The following is an 18034-nucleotide window of genomic DNA, read 5'->3' on the forward strand; positions in this document are numbered from 1 at the left end:
TGTGTTAACCGATCGTAGATTTGGAACTAAAAAGACAGTTCGTTTATTTTTCCAATAAAAAGATAAAAATAAATGAAGTTAATGCTAGAATGGGAAAAACTAGCAGGGTTCATAAATTTTGGTGCAATTTACACTTTAAATAACAAACTTGGTAGAGAAGTATTGCTTAGTCTCAGGGTCATCCCACTGCAGCCCATCCCACCAATCCTCTTCTCCTTTGATTTGGCTCAATTGCCTTGCACTGCTGCTATCTAATGGGAGCTTCTTCAGTTTCGGGCAATCCCCAACCTGTAACAATTTCAGCGAAGGAAAGGGCAGCGTGCTACTGCATATGCTCACCAGTTCCGGAAGATACTTTAACTTAAGATTGGTGAGGCACGACAATATCCTATCCACATGGGATTCTTCAACATCCCCACTGATCAGTTACCGCAACGAGTCACAACCCCAAATTTCAAGATGGTTAAGCCTAGGAGCATGATAAATCAAAACTGTCACTTCTCGTAGTCGGTTGCACTCCCAGATTTGTATTGTATTAAGGCGACCGAAGCAGTCCTTACTTTCCAAGCAGCTGATTTCAGGATAAGAAAGCAGAGGAGATCCTGATCCATCACTTCTCCCAATCTCACCGCCGCAACCATATTCTCCCTCGACCATGCTTATTTCAGCAAATTCACAGTCCTCGAGATGTAGAAATTCAAGATGCTCCATTCTCCTCAAAGACGGCTTTGGTATTATAAGTGACCTCAAACCATTACACCATCTAAGTCCGAGTTCTCGTAAGCACCTCTGCAAGTGAGGGCAGTAGGCAAGTAACTTTTGAACAGCAACGGCAATGATTAATTGCAGGCAAACATCATCTATTTGGTTCATGTCATTCAACTCCTCAATCACATTGAGCTCTTCTCCCTCATCTATTTCTTCAGTAGATGTAACAAAAAGCGGCAGTCCCCAACACCAACTAAACACTCTTAAAGATGGTGGACTTGGGATCAGTCCCTTCGAAACACGACATTTACGATCTAAAATCAGAAACACCAACTTTATCAGATTCTTTAGCTCCAAAGGCAGCTTACTTATCTCTGTCAACCGCAAATTAAGGTACCTCAAATTTACTAGTACTCCAATATCTTCAGGTAACTCTGCCAATCTTAGATTTACTGACAAATCCAACACTCTCAGCGATGGCATGGAAGAAAAGAATCCTTTCGGAAATGTCTCCACCTGGGTACGCCATAGTTTCAGGGTAGATAGTCTGGAAAAAGCTGTGAATGTTATAGGGAAGTTTTCCATCTCTTGATCCACCGCCCAGAGAGAAATCCATTCTGCATCAGTCCACTTCAAAAGTTCCTTCGGCTCAAATGACCTCTCCTTCTCCTGACATAGTATTTTATTCTTCTTCTGCCCATGCTCAGATGCCACCCATAAAGCCATATCTCGAACTACATCATGCATCTTAAAACTTTTGTCGATAGGCATATCAACTTCCTCCAATAAACAAACACGTATGAGGTATCTGATTATATCGATTCCATGATCACGTGCCTCATGGAAACCATGGCATTCACTGAGAAACCCCTGCCCCATCCATAGATTGGTCAATTCATCCACTTCAAATTTATAGTCCTCTGGGAATATTGAACAATACAAGAAGCACTGTTTTTGTGTCTCATTTGGCAAAGCTTCGTAGCTAAATTCTAGCACAGAGAGCACCCTTTCTCCCATAGCTGCAAAGTCTGATGGACTATTCTTCAAATAATTGATAGCTCGTCTCCAGTCATCTGGATGCTTCCTACTGGCCATTGCTGCCCCAACAGTGATAAGAGCAAGTGGCAGGTACTCGCACTCCTCAACTAGTGATACTGCAAGCTTTGGGATTTCAACATGGGCAGCCCAAGTTTCTTCACCCACCTTCTCTCGAAATAGTTCGAGGGCTTTATGTTGTGGCAAACATTCAACCTTCTTCGTTCGGTCTGCTTGCATGAGACCACAGACTTCCTCTGATCGGGTTGTGAATATGATCTTTGATTTGTGTTGGTGATTGTGAGAAGGAATGCCAAGATTCAAGAGATCTATATCCTCCCATAAATCATCCAAAAAAAGCAGAAAACTCTTTCTCTTCATAATGATCAGTATCTTGCGAGCTCTATCTAATTCACTAGTTTGATCCCATTCCGATTTAGGGAGATGCAGTTTCTCGCAGATCGCTTCCTGGATTTTTTTAGGATTAGTAGGTCGGGACACCACAATCCAAGCAACCACATTATAATCATGTTCAATACCCAGGAACTCATTGTGTATTTTCTTTAGGAGGGTGGTCTTTCCGACACCACCCATGCCATACAACCCAATGCGTCTCAACCTCTCATCGCTAACCCAGTGCCACACCTCCTTGAACGTGGAATCTAAGCCCACCGGCGGCTCAAGAGGTATCTCAACCATCAGAGGATCGTTAGGCTCGTAGGCCAAAATTGTGAAACCACGAGCTTTGCCAAGTTCCTCTTCCAGGGTAGTTCTCTTCTTCTCAGCATGCTTTGATAGCTGGTTATATGATGGGCAATTCCTGCTGATAAAGATAGAAACTCGATCAAAAGGGACCATTTATCATTGCAGAATCATCCTAATTGGTTTATTGGCAACCCACCAGACATTGACATCCTAGTTCAGAGTACGATCAAATGTTGACTCGATACAAAATGCTGACAAAATACTGACTAAATGGCATGCAAATATTCACGGGTCGATTGCTAAAAATTCACACAGCTTGTAATGCATACATAGCCAGATTTTATAAGAAAATGCAATTCAAGAGTGAACTACACCATAGAACACTCATTGTCACCTGTGAGATTGAGGGTCTCCTCCCACTCCCACACTCACGCTGTTCTTCTCCATTTCATGCCTCCCCTTTTCGAGAATTTGCCCCACTTCTTCCTTGAGAAGTTCCACTCTTTCCAGCCAACCACCGACTTCACTTGTTCGTATCAAGTGACGCTCTTCCTCCCTTCTAACTCGCTCCCTCACATCTTCAAACACATGGCCCAGCTCCTCCATCTTGCCGCGAACAGCCTCAAGAGATCTTTTGAGGATCAGGTCACCAGGCTCGTAAGCCACAACCTCAAAATTACGACCTCGGCCCAGTTCTGCTTCTACATTGTTTTGCTTTCTCTCCGCTGCTTCGGACTGTCTGTAACGTGCCCGACAGTTCTTGGGAAAACAACTGCACAAGCAATTCTTCTCCATCAATTGCTTCCCGTCCGCCAAAATCCTGCTCACTTCATCATTCAGGGCTTCGACTCTCCCTAGCCAGCCACCTATGTCGCTTGTTCGGATCCAGCCTTCACCTTCAGCCATATCGACTCGTCTCGTCACATCTCCCTTGACATGGTTGAGCTCATTCATCTTGTTTTCCAGAGAGGTGAGATTGTCTCTGAGATTCTGGATGTACATCCGCTTCCTTGACATGCAATCCCAACATTGGCAGACGGAGCTGAAGACTGCAGTCACTGCACTGGCAATTTCCATTGGCTTTGGACTGAATCGCAGAAATAAAAATCGTTTTTTCAGGGTAAGAACAGAGAGGAGTCATCGGAAAGAAGAGAAAGAAAGGATTCTAAGTTCTGCCAACAAGTCCAACTTGAATGTCTTGTCCCCAAGCACAACCACCTGTTTCTGTCATTGTTGAATTTTTGTCCCTTTTTATCTTTATGATAATTGCAGGACCAGGGGACCACAACACTTCCAATACATCGAGGAAGGGGAGCTAACTGCTGTGATGCCAGTCATTGACTCAGAGTCAAGAGGTCCTGGATTCAGTGGTCAACATTGGAACTCCTATCTCGCTTAATATAGTTCTTTTGTCATATCTCTTATTAGGACCACGGCCTCCCTTGCACCGAAAAAAAAAAAAAATACAGTACCCCATCAACTGGCCACAAAGACATCAGTGGTAAAATGAAAAATTATATGGTAGCATTGCACGGACTATATCAAAATTTACAGGCAAATGATTTATGCAAGTTGCTTGTGGACCCCATAGGCATGATGTTGACTGGAAACATTGCCTTCTTACTTGGAAGTTTACTGGTGTCTTGGGAAGAAAAGAAAAGTCTACACAACACGATAAAATATCATTAAAGGTCAAAAAAGCCGCCCCACAAATTGCCAATTAGGCATGATGAAAATCTTACATTGTCGAGTTCAACCTCCTGCTTTTCCATCATCTTCTTAGACCTCAAGGCGATCCTATTCTCCGATGGAGTGTTTGCTTCCGAAACGATTCTGATGTACATCTAAGAATATTCACTTCACTATCATCGAAAAAGGTGTCTACATATATATGTCCTAGCTCATGACTTGTTGGGATTTGTGAGACAAGTCGAGATGCAGAATGTTCGAGGCTATTATTCTTGTGAAGTGAATTCTTGGGAAACGACAGAAGTGAATTCTTGGGAACTAAGATCGAAAGAAAATAAATGACATAAAATTCTTATGAAATAAGATCGAGAAATGTAGAGAAAACGAGGGGCTATTATTTGCTTAGCAAAATTCAAAATCCTTTTTCCCAACATTTGATTCTCTGAAGCCTTTGATGTCGAAGGTAGGGTGGATTATTAGATCATTGTGAACTGTTATTGTTAACTCTATGGCCTTTAATCTTGTACTGATGCGGTCATGAATTAATTCCTTTCTTGTTTATTCTGCAACTGAATAAGAACATACCTAACCTACTATAAAATATCTAAACTCGGATATTATAACCTAAGAAGATACTGAAATGCTTATGGATTAGATTTCAAGATTCATTGTAACCATTTCTAGGTTGTGCGAGGTGAAAACGTCTGGACAATAATGAGGACAGCCTCATCCATGATTCACTGCGACGAAAGCAGAGTTTCAATGGGCAAGCCGCTGAAAATACAACGTGGAGTTGACCCATAGTAATGATTAATTCTACATCCAACAATTGAGATGACTGTGTCTCTGAGAAATTATTTATATCACAATTTGGTTAGTTGGAAAGTTGATTAGAATATAATATCGTAAGTCAATGAGAAAGAACTTTTAACTTTCCTGCTTATATAATATTAAATTCTATTCATGCAAATTCGTCAACTTTTTCAGTTCAATGGAATGGATCAAGCTGATCTCATATATTATGTATCTTGATGAGAACCTCGATGATCTGAAGTGGAAGAGGGATGGCCTGATCAGCATCTTGCAAGATATCAGTAGGAAGGTCAAATTAGAAGAACGGAGGTACAAGAGGCAAGCCGGAGAAGTGGTTGATTGGTTGAAAAGGGTGGAAGTTATAACAGAGGAAGTGGACGGGATTCTGGAAGAAGGTGAGTGAGAAGTGAGTCGTTATTGTCTAGGAGGGCTGTGTCCTCAGAATCTTTAAGTCAGTTATGTGATCAGGAAGAGGGTCGAGGAAAAGCAAACTACATTGTATGCACTAATATCTGAAGCGGCTTTTATCCAGCGAGCTGATCATGGGCTCGCCAGTCCTCTAACGTGATTGCACTATGCCCTTTGATAGCTGCTTATGGGCTTATTTGATGCAGCAACTGTCGTCCAAGACCTTGTTTGCAGTTCAATTCACGCTTCTAAACTTCTAAAACACGGATTTTGAGACTGACATTGTTTTTATCATGTCCTCTCTGACATCTGCATATAGCTTGTTTGTCATTTTTACAACTAATTCTTTCAAATGAACTTTTGCGGTCTATGCAGGAGTCTACTAGTTTCTGCTGAAACGTACTCCAGGGTTTCGGCCGCTTTACAGGAAGAAGCCAAAGCGTTCGTGAAATTGTCTCGTCTATATATCTGAATGTCACCTTAACATTCCAAACCAGGCAAAAGTAATAGCCACAAGAACATAAGACACTCTTGCCTTTTCCCGCATTTCATTTGTGTAATTGAGCGTGTTCTTCTTAAGAAGTTGTTATCTTTATTGCAGAAATCCTGTTAATGTTGAGATAAATTTGGCTCTACGATATGTCGGAAACGTATGTTACGTGTGTCCTCTTTATCTCTCGTTTAACTACCCCGTGATAGAGCAGTTGTCCAAGAAAGAACTTCTCTGACTATTTCTTTTACTCCTCAAACTCTGCCTCTTTCGAGCATTCAAAAAACCGTACATTCAAAAAAAAATATTATAAAAGAAAAAAATCTTTATGTCCCTTAGATGGATGAACTTGTCACCAAAGTCATTATAATAAATTTTAGACTGTAAGAAGAAGATGAAAATTCTCGAGAAAAATCAGCGGACTAAATGATTAGGAATTTATAATTTCAGCAAGCTCAGCTAAATATGGATCTGCAAACTGACAAATTTCTGCAGAGAGCCTTAGCCCAAACCTCAGCTAAACCTCGGCTAACTTTGTATTGTGTTTGCTCTTTTCTGCAGCTGACGACAACGTTTCTGTTTGGGCATAAGGAAAAGGAAACTGCAAAATTGCATCATCCCGTGATCGAGGGGCATGTGTTCGATCAGCTCTCGATCACTTCTGAGCAAGAACTCGAAATGAAATGATAATAAATCCCCAAGACTAGAGTAAACTCGGTATTTTCCCTATGCAAATTGAAAGCAACAATTAAGTCACACACATTCATTGAGATGCATCTGATGGATTTCTCTGTCATGTTCTTATTGTAGGTTATCTTGTAGGGGCAAATCAAATACCAACAATTATACACAGCGCATTAGATCAAGCTTCTCTTACGGAGCTTTCTTCGCTTCGAGGGCCTCCTTTTCAAGCACATCTGTGGGAGACCCCGCAGGCAACTCCAGCTGGCTCTGCTCATTCTTGTGTTGTCCAAACGTGCGGAGACGTTGATTCCCTTCTTGATGGGTACTAATATCGTAGTTGCAAAATCAAATGCCACGCTGCAAGTTCGAGTGCTATGCCTCCAACAGAGTAAAGATGACCTTTCAGGAGTTCCTCTTCTCCGGTGGTTTTCTTTACATCAGAAAGTTTTGACTTCTCGTAACATGACTGAGAGTTCTTGGGAGACAGATTGCCCGATAGCAAGCGGCTCTTCTGGATTTCCTGCTCCCCTTTCTCGAGAAGTTTTCCCACTTCTTCCTTCAAGATTCCCACTCTCTCCAACCAGCTGCCTAATTCGCTGGTTCGTTTGAAGTGTAAATCGTCAGCCTCTTTAACTCATTGGTTCACATCTTCGAAGACACTTGCCTGCTCGGCCATCTTGCTGCGAAGAACATTAAGAGATCTTTCAAGGATCAAATCAGCAGGCTCGTAGGCAATATCATCCTTGAAGTTACGACCTTGGTCACTTCTGCTTCTACTGTGGATTTCATTGCCTCAGCGAGCTTCGATTGCTTGTAACGTGACTTGCAATTCTTCGGGCAGAGACCGCACAGGCAGCTGTTCTGCATTTCCTGATCCCCTCTCTGCAAAACGGGATTGGCTTCTTGTATTAGAAGCTGGGCTTTCTGCAGCCAGCCTGCCACTTCACTTGTCCTTGTGTTCTCCATCAGCCAACATAACTCGTCGATTCAGCCAACATAACTCGTCGATTCACATCTTTAAAGACATGGCTGAGTTTGTCTTCGAGACTCTGAATGTATGCCAGGTTCTTGGATATGCAGTCACAGCGTTGGAGGCCAACATCGAAGATTGTATTTGCAATATCCATCTTGGCTCTCAGTCTAATGAACACATATCAAGAATACAAATTGAGGGAAGGGTAACATACAGATAGGATTCAAACGGCTGCAGTTCATATTGTTGAGCTTTAGCTTTCGTCCAATTGGCATCTCCACTTTTCTCCATGTTTAGTTCAATTCTTGCCCCCTTGACATCTCCCTTCCTTCTTTTCGAATCAACTTACATAAGGCAGGCCATATTGGAAAGTAGGCCATGTCTAAACTCATGAGGTTCCTTACAATGCCTTCATCGATCTAGATACAAATGAAAGAAAGTTGATGGACTGATAGACATAAACCTTGTCCAATTCTACGAGGACTATGATAAGCAATAATCATTTCGAAATTTTGTGGGTAGCCATCCACATAACTTGCTCGGATCCAGCCTTCTCCTTCAGCCATCACGACTCTAGTGACATCTTCATTGACATGGCTGAGCTCATTTATCTTGTTCACCAGAGAGCTAAGATTGTCTCCTAGATTCTGGAAGTACGAGCTCATTCATCTTGTTCTCCAGAATGGTCCTATTCTATCTTTCACAAACTCCATTCTGCTGAGGGGAATATGGAGCAGTGAACTGATGCTCTATCCTTGCTTCATCACAGAAAAGCTTGAATCTATTTGAGGTATACTCAGTCCCATTACCTGATTTGAGCACCTGAATACTTCTTCTACATTGATTCTCAATCCAAGTCTTAAACTTCAGGAATATCTCAACAACCTCAGACTTGACCTTCATAAAATAAGATCCAACACACTCTGGTGAAATCATCAACAAAAAAGATAAAAGTACCTGCTTCTGCTGAAGGAGAGTTCAAACATTGGACCACACACCATCTATATGCACCAGTTGAAGCTTCTCAACAGCTCTCAAGTTTGATCCTTTGAATGGAACCCTTGCTTGCTTGTCAAGAAGATAGGTCTTGGAGCTTGAGACCTACTCCTCCATGCTTGGCGGACTAACTGCCATTTCATTCTTCTGCATATACACTAGACCTTTGCAGTGAAAATCCCCTGATCTCTTGTACCAAACCTCTGCACCATCAGCTTGACTCTTCAAGGCTACTCACCTTAAGTGGAGAAGCATTTATCTTGCATTGGAATCCTAAACAGCTCCAGGCCACTGGAATCAGAAAACAAACACTCCTCTTCAAACATCAGCTTGTAACCTTTCTCAACAAGCTGACCAACACTAAGCAAATTTTGATCTATCTCAGGCACATAAAGGTCATATGTGATAAGCTTAGCACCAATATGGCTTTCAATTACCATAGCCCCCTTTCCTTTCACTACAATCTAATGTCCATTCCCAATTCTAACTCTAGAGGAAACTGTCCAGTCAAGCTCTTTAAACAGGCTCTCATTACTGGTAATGTGATTTGTACAACCACTATCTATAGCTAGCCATCACTTGCAATATTTGAAGTAAAACGGGATGCAACAAATAACTATTCTACCTCATGATGAGTTGCCACCTGTGCCTCTCTTGACTGCTGAGGATTCTTCTACTTGCAGATAATCTCAGCATGTCCCATCTTGTAACATTTCCTGCACTTCATATCTGGCCTTCTCCTGCATTTGTAGCAAGGATGGTTTTTCCTCCAACAATGCTGACAGGGAACTTGCTTTCTTTTCGTTCCCTGATCGTTGATGTTTGAACTTCCTGCCTTTGTTACTGCCTTGAAGTCATCAGCATTCCCTTTTGATTGATTCCATTTGTTCCCTTTTCTCGCATAACTCAATTTCATCTTGGCCTGCAACGCTCCTTCAATGCACTCTTCTCTCCTCATTATTCTTCTCAGCTCTTGAGCCTGCAAAGCACTCAACAATTATGCCAGTTTGATGTCTGATAGATCCTTGGTGTCCTCCAGAGATGCTATAGTTGACTCGAATCTCTCTGGCAAGGACACCGATATCTTCTGCACAAGCCTTTCATCCTTCAAGTCAATCCCAAGTTCTCTGATTTTATTGTCAATTTCAACCAACCTATCAGAATACTCCTTCACAGTTTCACTTTCCTTCATCTGCTGCCTATCAAGCTCCCTCATAAGACCACACCTTCATGCCTCGAACCTTCTCATCTCCTTCATATTCTGTCTTGAGAAAGCCCCAGATGGCATTGTACCTCCATATATCATCTAAAAAGAGCACAAAACTTTTTTCCTTCAAGCAATTCTTCTCCATCAACTGCTTCCCGACACCCAGAATATCGTCCACGTCATTCCTGAGAGCTTTCACTCTCCGTAACCAGCCCTCCACATCACTTGTCTGGATCAATCCTGAAACCTCAACCGTCTCAACTCGTCTTGTCACACCTTTATTGACATGGCTGAGCTCAATCATCCTGTTCTCGAGAGAGTTGAGGTTCTCTCTGAGATTGTGGATGTACGTCCGGTACTTGGATGTGCACTCCCATCATTGGCAGACGGAGACTGCAATCACAATATCCATTGACTCTCGACTGAAATGCAGAAACAAATATCCTTTTTTTTTTCAGGGAAACAACATAAAACGATTGGAAAGAAGGGAAGGGGAGGATTGCCAGCATAACCACCCGTTTCTGTCTTTGTTGAATTATTTTCCTTATTTTTTTGTTTATTATGATTGCAGGGTCATGAGACCACAAAACATACAAATACATTAAACCATGTCACAGACTCGGAACCAAGAGGCCCGGGGTTCGATCATCACTATTGGGACTCTCATGCCGCTTTACATATTTTCTCTTGCCTATCTCGTAATGGTCCATGGGTCTCCCTTGTATCAGAAAAAGAAAAAGAAAACGAAAAAAAAAACGTACAGATAAGCATGATGTTGATTGGAAAATTTCTAGGGTGGAATTGCACAGAGATTTCTTCAAAGTTAATTTACAAGCAAACAAGTTATGGCAAATTGCTTATGGACCCCATAGGCATGACGTTGATTGGAAAAATTGCTCTGTTGAGAAGGAAAGATATGTCCACACAAAACAACAAAATGTCATCAAAGGTCAAGCTAGAGAGCCCCCAACAATTGCCATGAAGGCCAAGAGAGCCCAGTTACTGATGAAAAAATCTTATGGTTATCGAGAAGGTTAAGACCCTTACTGCATGATCGAGATTGTTAAAAAGTTCGAGTTTAACCTCCAGCTTTTCCAACATCTTCTTGGACCTCGAGGCCGACCCGGTTCTCCGATGGAGTGTCTGTTTCCGAAACTTCTCTGATAGACATCTAAGAAGATTTACTTCACTATCATCGAAAATGGTTTCTAGATATGTATATGTCATAGCTCATGATGACTTGTTGGGATAACTGAGAGAAGTTGAGAGGCAGAGTGGTGAAGGGTGAATTCCAGGGAGAGTTTATGAAATTAGGAGAAGCGAAACGGCTGAACTGACCAAATTCTTTTGGAATAAGTTTGAGAAACTAAATGATATAATGTTCTATGAAATAAGATCGAGAAAAATGTGGAGAAAATGGGATGCAATTATTTGCTTAGCGAAATTCAAAATATTTTCTTTTTCTCATGAGGGCTCACAAATTGCATTCCAAGGTCTTTGGTTTGAGTATTGTTAAATTTCATGGAATGTGAAGATTGGAGGGAAAGTTTAACTATAGAATTTTTTTCTTGGATTAAAAGTTGAAACGTGAGATTGTTATGTTTGATAAATTATATTGGATTACCGGGAATGTGGGTGCTAATATAATGTATTATTTATTTTTATAGAGATGATTATGGATCCCACAACAGTAATCTTCATTATAATCTAACAATTCCACTTGTTTTGAATTCAAGGTCTTTACTGACAAGGGCTGTAAAGTTCTAACTCGAGCACATGATTACAATGATTCATTTTTACAAGTTGTACAAACAAACGCTGTAAAATACTACGTAAAGTTCGAACGTTACAATGTAAAATTTAAACTTTACATCAAAACAAACGCCCCCTCCGTTCAATTCTCCGAAGCTTTTGATGTCAAAGTTTATCGAAGGCAGGGTCAATTATTAGATCGTTGTGAACTGCTATCGAGGGCTGACAAAAGTTAAACAAAAGGAAAAAAGAAATTTGAAGAGTGTGCAGAGACAAATTACGATTTTTTTTACCGAATACCGGGTGCACACCAAAAAAAGTTCGATTATTTTTTAAGTCCGATAAAGAATACGAAATCAGATTCCAAATTCTCAATCTAAAACCCAGAAATAAAATTCCTAAAGAACAGGCGCTTCGTCTCAGGGTCATCCCATTGCAAACCATCCCACCACTCCCACTGTCCTCTAATTTTGAAGAACTGTCTTCTTGCGTGTGCACTGCTGCTGCTCTTTAGGGGGAGCTTCTTCAGTTGCTGGCATTTCACAACCTGTAACAATTCCAGCGAAGGAAGGGACAGCGCTCTCCTGCAGATGCTCTCCAAATTCGGAAGAGCTCCCAGGTGAAGGTAGATGAGAGATGAGAGTATTTTGCCCACATGAGAATCTTCAACATCCCCAGCGATCAGTTCCCGCAATGATTCACAACAACTAATTCTGAGGTAGGTAAGGCAGGGAGCATGATAAATTAAAACTGTCACTTCTCGTAACTTGTCGCAATCTTCAATGATTATCCTTTCAAGTCTACGGAAGCAGTCCTGACTTTCCAGGTGGCTAATTTCAGGATAAGAAGGTAGAGGAAGAGATCCTAATCCATCACTTCTCCCAGTCTCTCCGTGCCAACCATATTCTTCCTTGCCCATTGTTATCTCAGTGAATTCACAGCGACTGACTTGTAGATATTTGAGATGCTCCATTGTCCTCAACGATGGCTTCGGGATTATAAGTGACATCCAACCCTTACACCATCTAAGCCTGAGTTCTCTTAAGCACCTCTGCAAGTGGGGGCATTTCATAAGTAACTCCTCAACAGCAACAGTGAAGTCTAATCGCAGGCAAACATCTTGAATTAACTTCGTGTTACAGCAGTGATTCAGCTTCTCAATCACTTTTTGCTCTTCTCCCCCATCTATATGCGGTGTAGTTTCCCATGGTTCCCAGCTAAACACTCTTAAGGACAGCAGACTTGAGATCAGTCGATCCGGAACACGACAATAACGATGTAAAAGCAGAAACACCAACTTTGTCAGATTCTCTAGCTCTGCAGGCAGCTCCCTTATCATTGTCCGCCGCAAATCAAGGTACCTCAAATTTCCTAGTACTCCAATATCTCCAGGTAACTCAATCAAGAATTTATTACATGACACATCCAACACTGTCAACGATAGCATGGCAGAAAAGAATCCATTTGGAAATGTCTCCACCTTGGTATCTCGTATTATCAAAGTAGATAGACTAGAAAAAGTTGCAAATGTATCAGGCAACTTTTCCAGCTTTTGATCCACCTCCCAGAGGGATATCCTTTCTACATCAGTCCACTTCACGAATTCCGTGGGCTCAAATGACCTCTGTTTCTCCTGACAAAGTGGTCTCTTCTTCTTGCCATGTTCAGATGCCACCCACAAGGCCATAGCTCGAACTACATCATGCATTTTAAAACGTTTTTCAATAGACATATCAACTTCCTCCAATAAACAAACACGTATGAGGCATCTGGCTATTTCGATTCCGCGATCACGTTCTTCATGTATACCATTGCATTCATTGAGAAGGCCCTCCCCTATCCACAGATCAATCAAATCATCCATGCGATATACATGGTCTTCAGGGAATATTGAGCAGTACAAGAAACATTTTTTGTGGGTTTCATTTGGCAAATATTTATAGCTAAGTTCTAGCACAGAGAGCACCTTCTTTTCTATATCTGCAAAGTCTGATGGGAGTTTCTTCAAAATTTCAATAGCTTTCCTCCATTCATCGGGATCCCTACGACTTGCCATTGCTGCCCCAATAGTAATAAGAGAAAGCGGCAGATACTTGCACTCCTTAATCAGAGCTTCAGCAAGATTTGGGATTTCATCATGGGCAGTCCAAGTTTGTTCACCCACCTTCTCTCGGAATAGGTTGAGGGCTTTATTTGGTGGCAAACAGTCAACCTTCTTCGTGCGCTCAGCTTGCATGGAGCCGCAAACCTCCTTTAATCGGGTTGTGAATATGATCTTGGATTTGCGTTGATGATTACGAGAAGGAATCCCAAGATTTGAGAGATCTATTTCCTCCCATATATCATCCAAAAAAATTAGAAAATTCTTTTCCTTCATGATCTTCAATATGTGGCCCGGTCTTTCCGTCTCTATGATGTCATTCCATCGAGATTCAGGGAGATGCAGTTTCTCCCAAATGTGTTCCTGGATTTTCTCAGGATTAGTTGGTTGGGACACTACAATCCAAGCAACCACATCATAATCATGCTGAATTCCCAGGAATTTATTGTGGATTTTTTTTAGGAGGGTAGTCTTTCCGACACCACCCATGCCATACAACCCAATACGTCTCACACTTTCATCCTGAACCCAGGTCCACACCTCCTCAAAGCTAGAATCTAAACCCACCGGCGGCTCAAGAGGTTGCTCAACCATAGGAGGATCATCCGGCTTGTAGGTGTAAGTATTGAAAGCACGATATTTTGCAAGCTCTCCTTCCAAGGCGGTTGTCTTCTCCTTAGCACGCTCTGATAGCCGCTTACACGATGGGCAGTTCCTGTTGATAAAGATTGAAATTTGAGCAAAAGTGTCGTATAAATATGGGTTAAGTAAAAAAAAAAAAAACTTTGCACATTTTGTCAATTTTTGCATGAACTATTTTCGATAGCATAGACATACATAAAATTATGGATTGGTATCAATGTTAGTACGACATCATTTTTCCCGTTAATTTTAACAAGATTTGCTGACGTGGACTTCCTTGAGCCACGTGATTGCAGCCAATATCTCTCGTGGCAATTGTATCATGGGGTTACACTTTTCATTTAAGTGGAGCTGTAATATTGTGGAGAAATTTCTATACTTAAAATAGCTTCCTGGAAATGCATTGACTGCTAACTTTTCATGGGGTTACACTTTTCATCAACGCTCCACTGCCCAAATAAAAAAATAAATCATGAAATGAAAAGAGAAAAGGGGCAAGAGTTTTTCTTATATAAATTCCAAAATTAATATTCGATGCCTCTTGTCCTTAAGTAAAGTCTCAAATTTTAGTCATGTAAATAGAGAAAGTCCAACATAATTTATTAAATTGCCGACCTTACAAGAATGGTGGTGACCTTCGGCGCCCTATTGCCCAAATAAAAGAAAAAAGAAATCGTGAAAAGAAAAGGAAAAGGAAAAGGGGTCAAGAGTTTCAACATATATAAATTCCAAAATTAATATTTGACGTCTCTTTTCTTTAAGTAAGTTCGCATGTTTTAATCATGTGAACAGAAAAAGTTTATGATCGATAGAGCTTTACTTTTTAGTGAGTTGACCTGCGCTCGAACTTGAATAGTATTATTGCCTTAAACTTTTGGATACCGAAGGTTCACACTAAAAAGTCCAAAATTAATCCTTCTAATTAATTTAAAATTTGAAATATAGATCTAAAATTTGAAATAGAAAATATTATATATAAGCCAATTTATATATCTAACATTTTTTTATATATATTTTTTAAAAAATTCTAGGTAAAAGTTGGAAAAAAATATGCAATCCCACCATGGAGAACATTCATTTAGGCGAGGGTTAATCGGGTTATCTGCTATATTGTTCAAGTCAAATTTACAAATACTGGGCAAAAGAGGAATTTTTTTTAAAAAAAAGAAGGTGGAATTAAATGTTCCTCAAAATGACTGGTCTAATCATAATGGTCATTTAGACTGACAGGTCAACCGGATTACCGAACATCTTGTCAATCGGATCTAAAGTACACCAAGAAAAAAGAAGACCAAAAAAGATATAAAAAATTTGAATTAAATATTTTTTAAAATGAAGAGGCGAGTGGGAAGAGCTACCCTCTCGTCCCCTGGTTCCATAATGGGACCTCGCTCGAATTTAGATTAATCGGACCTAGCAATCTTTGGAATATCAAGTGGTACACACCGAGGGAGAAAAAGAGATTTATACGGTTAAATTCAATAAAAATTGAAAATATATATATATATATATATTTAAAAAGGATGGGGGTGCGGGTGGGAAAAAACCCCACTCTCGCCCGTAGGTCCCAAAGGGACCAGTTTTCATTATAGTTCCCACCCACTCTCAGCCATAGGTCCCAAAGGGGCCTGTTTTACCATAGTTAATATATAGATAGATAGATAGATAGATAGATAGATAGATAGATAGATATATTGGAGTTCACTATTCTCCACAACTTTTAGAATAAGAGTTTTGTTTTTTTTTTTTTGCTCGTCTTATGAAGATGATGGTATACTTGCACAAATGGTGAGATTTTCTGTCTTTCAAAGACTATTTGTAGATGATATTTTGACTTTCATAACTGAAAGACCTTTGTAGTTCTAAGGGTAGTGTGACATGATAATAAGATGACATTTGTCGCATTGTGATTTGTGAGAAGTTCAAAAGTCGCTCAACGACGGACTGCCTATGTCCTACGTGGCATTGTCCGAGGCGTCGCTTCAACTTTTGATATTGTGTATAGATTTCTTCACATCTCGAATGTTTTCACAATAAAAGGGACCATTTATCCTTGCAGGATCATCCTAATTGGTTTGAAGCCAATCCACGGGTTAAGGACATCCTACTTCGGATGTATCAAACGTCGACTAAATACAAATTATCGACAACTACTGACTTGCGTATGAGAATATTCATGTGAGGCAGCATGGGATTGCTTAGATTCATATAGCTTTGTAAGAAATATGTAGCTAGGTTTGATGGACGCGATTCATGCATGAACAGCTGGACAGAACGAATACTCATTGTAAATTACCTGTGAGATTGAGGGTCTCCCCCTCCCATTTCCTGCGTCCCTTCCTCCAGAATTTCACCCACTTCTTCCTTGAGATTTTCCACTCTTTTCAACCACTCACCAACTTCTTTTGTTCGCTTCGAGTGCCAAGCTTCGTCCCTTCTAATTCTCTCCATCGCATCTTCAAACACATTGTCCAGCTCCTTCCGCTTGCCCTCAAGAGCCTCAAGAGAACTCTTGAGTTTCAGGTCGCCAGGCCTGTTGTCCACATCTTTGAAAATCCGACCTCGGCCCAGTTCCTTGTCTACAGTGCGTTCCTTTGCCTCTGCTGCCTTGGACTGCCTGTAACGTGTCCAACTGTTGTTGGGAAAACCACTGCACAAGCCATTCTCTTCCAACAACTGCCTCCCAACTCTCACAATCTCGCTCACTTCATTGTCGAGGGCTTCAACTGTCCCTAGCCAGCCACCCACTTCACTTGCTTGGCCCCTGCCTTCACCATCTTCCCTCACGACTTGTGTCCTCACTTCTTCCATGACACCGCTGAGTTCTTTCATACTCTCTTCCAGAGTGTTGAGGTTGCCTTCAAGATCTTCGATGTACGTCCGGTACATTGACGTGCAACCCCAGCATTGAAAGACGATGCCGATGATGCCGACGATGCTGCCAACGATGCCGGCAACTCCACTTATAATATCCATTGTTTCCCTGGGTAAGAACAAACCGGAGATAAGGGAAAGAGAGGATTCAACGTGGTGCCTGCAAGTCCAAGTTGAATAATGTTTCTCGTTCCCAAGCACATACACCGGCCCCAATAATTGCCATCAATTAAGCCAAGAGAGTCTCATCAGCGATAGATTAAATATTCCATGATACAATTGCTCAGAAACTTCATCATAGTTTTCGAGCACATAATTTATCGCAAGGGGCATATGTATAGGTCAAGAGGGCCGGCCCCAATAATTGCCATTAATTAAGCCAAGAGAGCCTCATCAGCGATATTTCGAGCAAATAATTTATCGCAAGGGGCATATGTACCCCATAGGTCAAGAAGGCCGGCCCCAATACTTGCCATTAATTAAGCCAAGAGAGCCTCATCAGCGATAGATTAAATATTCCATGATACAATTGCCCAGAAACTTCATCATAGTTTTCGAGCAAATAATTTATTGCAAGTGGCATATGTAGCCCATAGGTCAAGAGGGCCGGCCCAATAATTGCCATTTATTAAGCCAAGAGAGTCTGCATGTAATTTATGAGAAAATCTTACATTATCGAGAGGACATTTATCGAGATTTTTAGAAGAATGAGTATCAAGAACTTTTACCGCTTCGATATTGCTAAAGGATGACCTTTTCCTCTGACAGAAAGTTCATTTCTGAAACTTCTCAATATAAAAGTCTCAATCTATATATGTCATAGCTCACGACAAGTTGGGATTGCTGAGAGATCGAATTAAGTCGAGACACAGAGTGGTGAAGTGCGATTCCGAAATTAGGAGAAGTGAAATGGTAGGACTGACCAACCGTTCTGGGGAAGCAATAGAAAATAAATGA

General features: G+C 41.0%; 2 protein-coding genes across 3 annotated transcripts; both read right to left on the bottom strand.

Annotated features, from left to right (window-relative positions):
- Window positions 1-3653, bottom strand: LOC116189217 (probable disease resistance protein At5g63020). Of its 2 annotated transcripts, none has more exons than XM_031518784.1 (2): window positions 2843-3653; window positions 1-2563 (listed from the first exon to the last, which is right to left on the bottom strand). In XM_031518784.1, exons 1-2 carry the CDS (start codon window positions 3523-3525, stop codon window positions 427-429), a joined length of 2820 nt encoding a protein of 939 aa, XP_031374644.1. In that variant the 5' UTR covers window positions 3526-3653; the 3' UTR covers window positions 1-426. The 2 variants fall into 2 exon arrangements, with proteins under 2 accessions (XP_031374644.1, XP_031374643.1); XM_031518783.1 differs by having other exon boundaries at window positions 1-2566.
- Window positions 3654-11453: 7800 nt separating this feature from the next.
- Window positions 11454-17417, bottom strand: LOC116187315 (probable disease resistance protein At1g61300). Its single transcript, XM_031515969.1, has 2 exons — window positions 16500-17417; window positions 11454-14276 (listed from the first exon to the last, which is right to left on the bottom strand). The coding sequence occupies exons 1-2, from the start codon at window positions 17177-17179 to the stop codon at window positions 11837-11839; spliced, it is 3120 nt and encodes a 1039-aa protein (XP_031371829.1). The 5' UTR covers window positions 17180-17417; the 3' UTR covers window positions 11454-11836.
- Window positions 17418-18034: the final 617 nt, after the last annotated feature.

Source organism: Punica granatum, chromosome 8 (genome assembly GCF_007655135.1).
Source record: "Punica granatum isolate Tunisia-2019 chromosome 8, ASM765513v2, whole genome shotgun sequence".
NCBI classification, from domain to species: Eukaryota; Viridiplantae; Streptophyta; class Magnoliopsida; order Myrtales; family Lythraceae; genus Punica; species Punica granatum.

Bases quoted from the DNA above. Each gene is read 5' to 3' on its own strand.
- LOC116187315 (XM_031515969.1), bottom strand. From the start codon at position 17,179: ATGGATATTATAAGTGGAGTTGCCGGCATCGTTGGCAGCATCGTCGGC. The intron at 14,277-16,499 runs GTAATTTACAAT...CTTTATCAACAG, and splicing joins GGAGACCCTCAATCTCACAG to GAACTGCCCATCGTGTAAGC.
- LOC116189217 (XM_031518783.1), bottom strand. From the start codon at position 3,525: ATGGAAATTGCCAGTGCAGTGACTGCAGTCTTCAGCTCCGTCTGCCAA. The intron at 2,567-2,842 runs GTGACAATGAGT...TATCTTTATCAG, and splicing joins GGAGACCCTCAATCTCACAG to CAGGAATTGCCCATCATATA.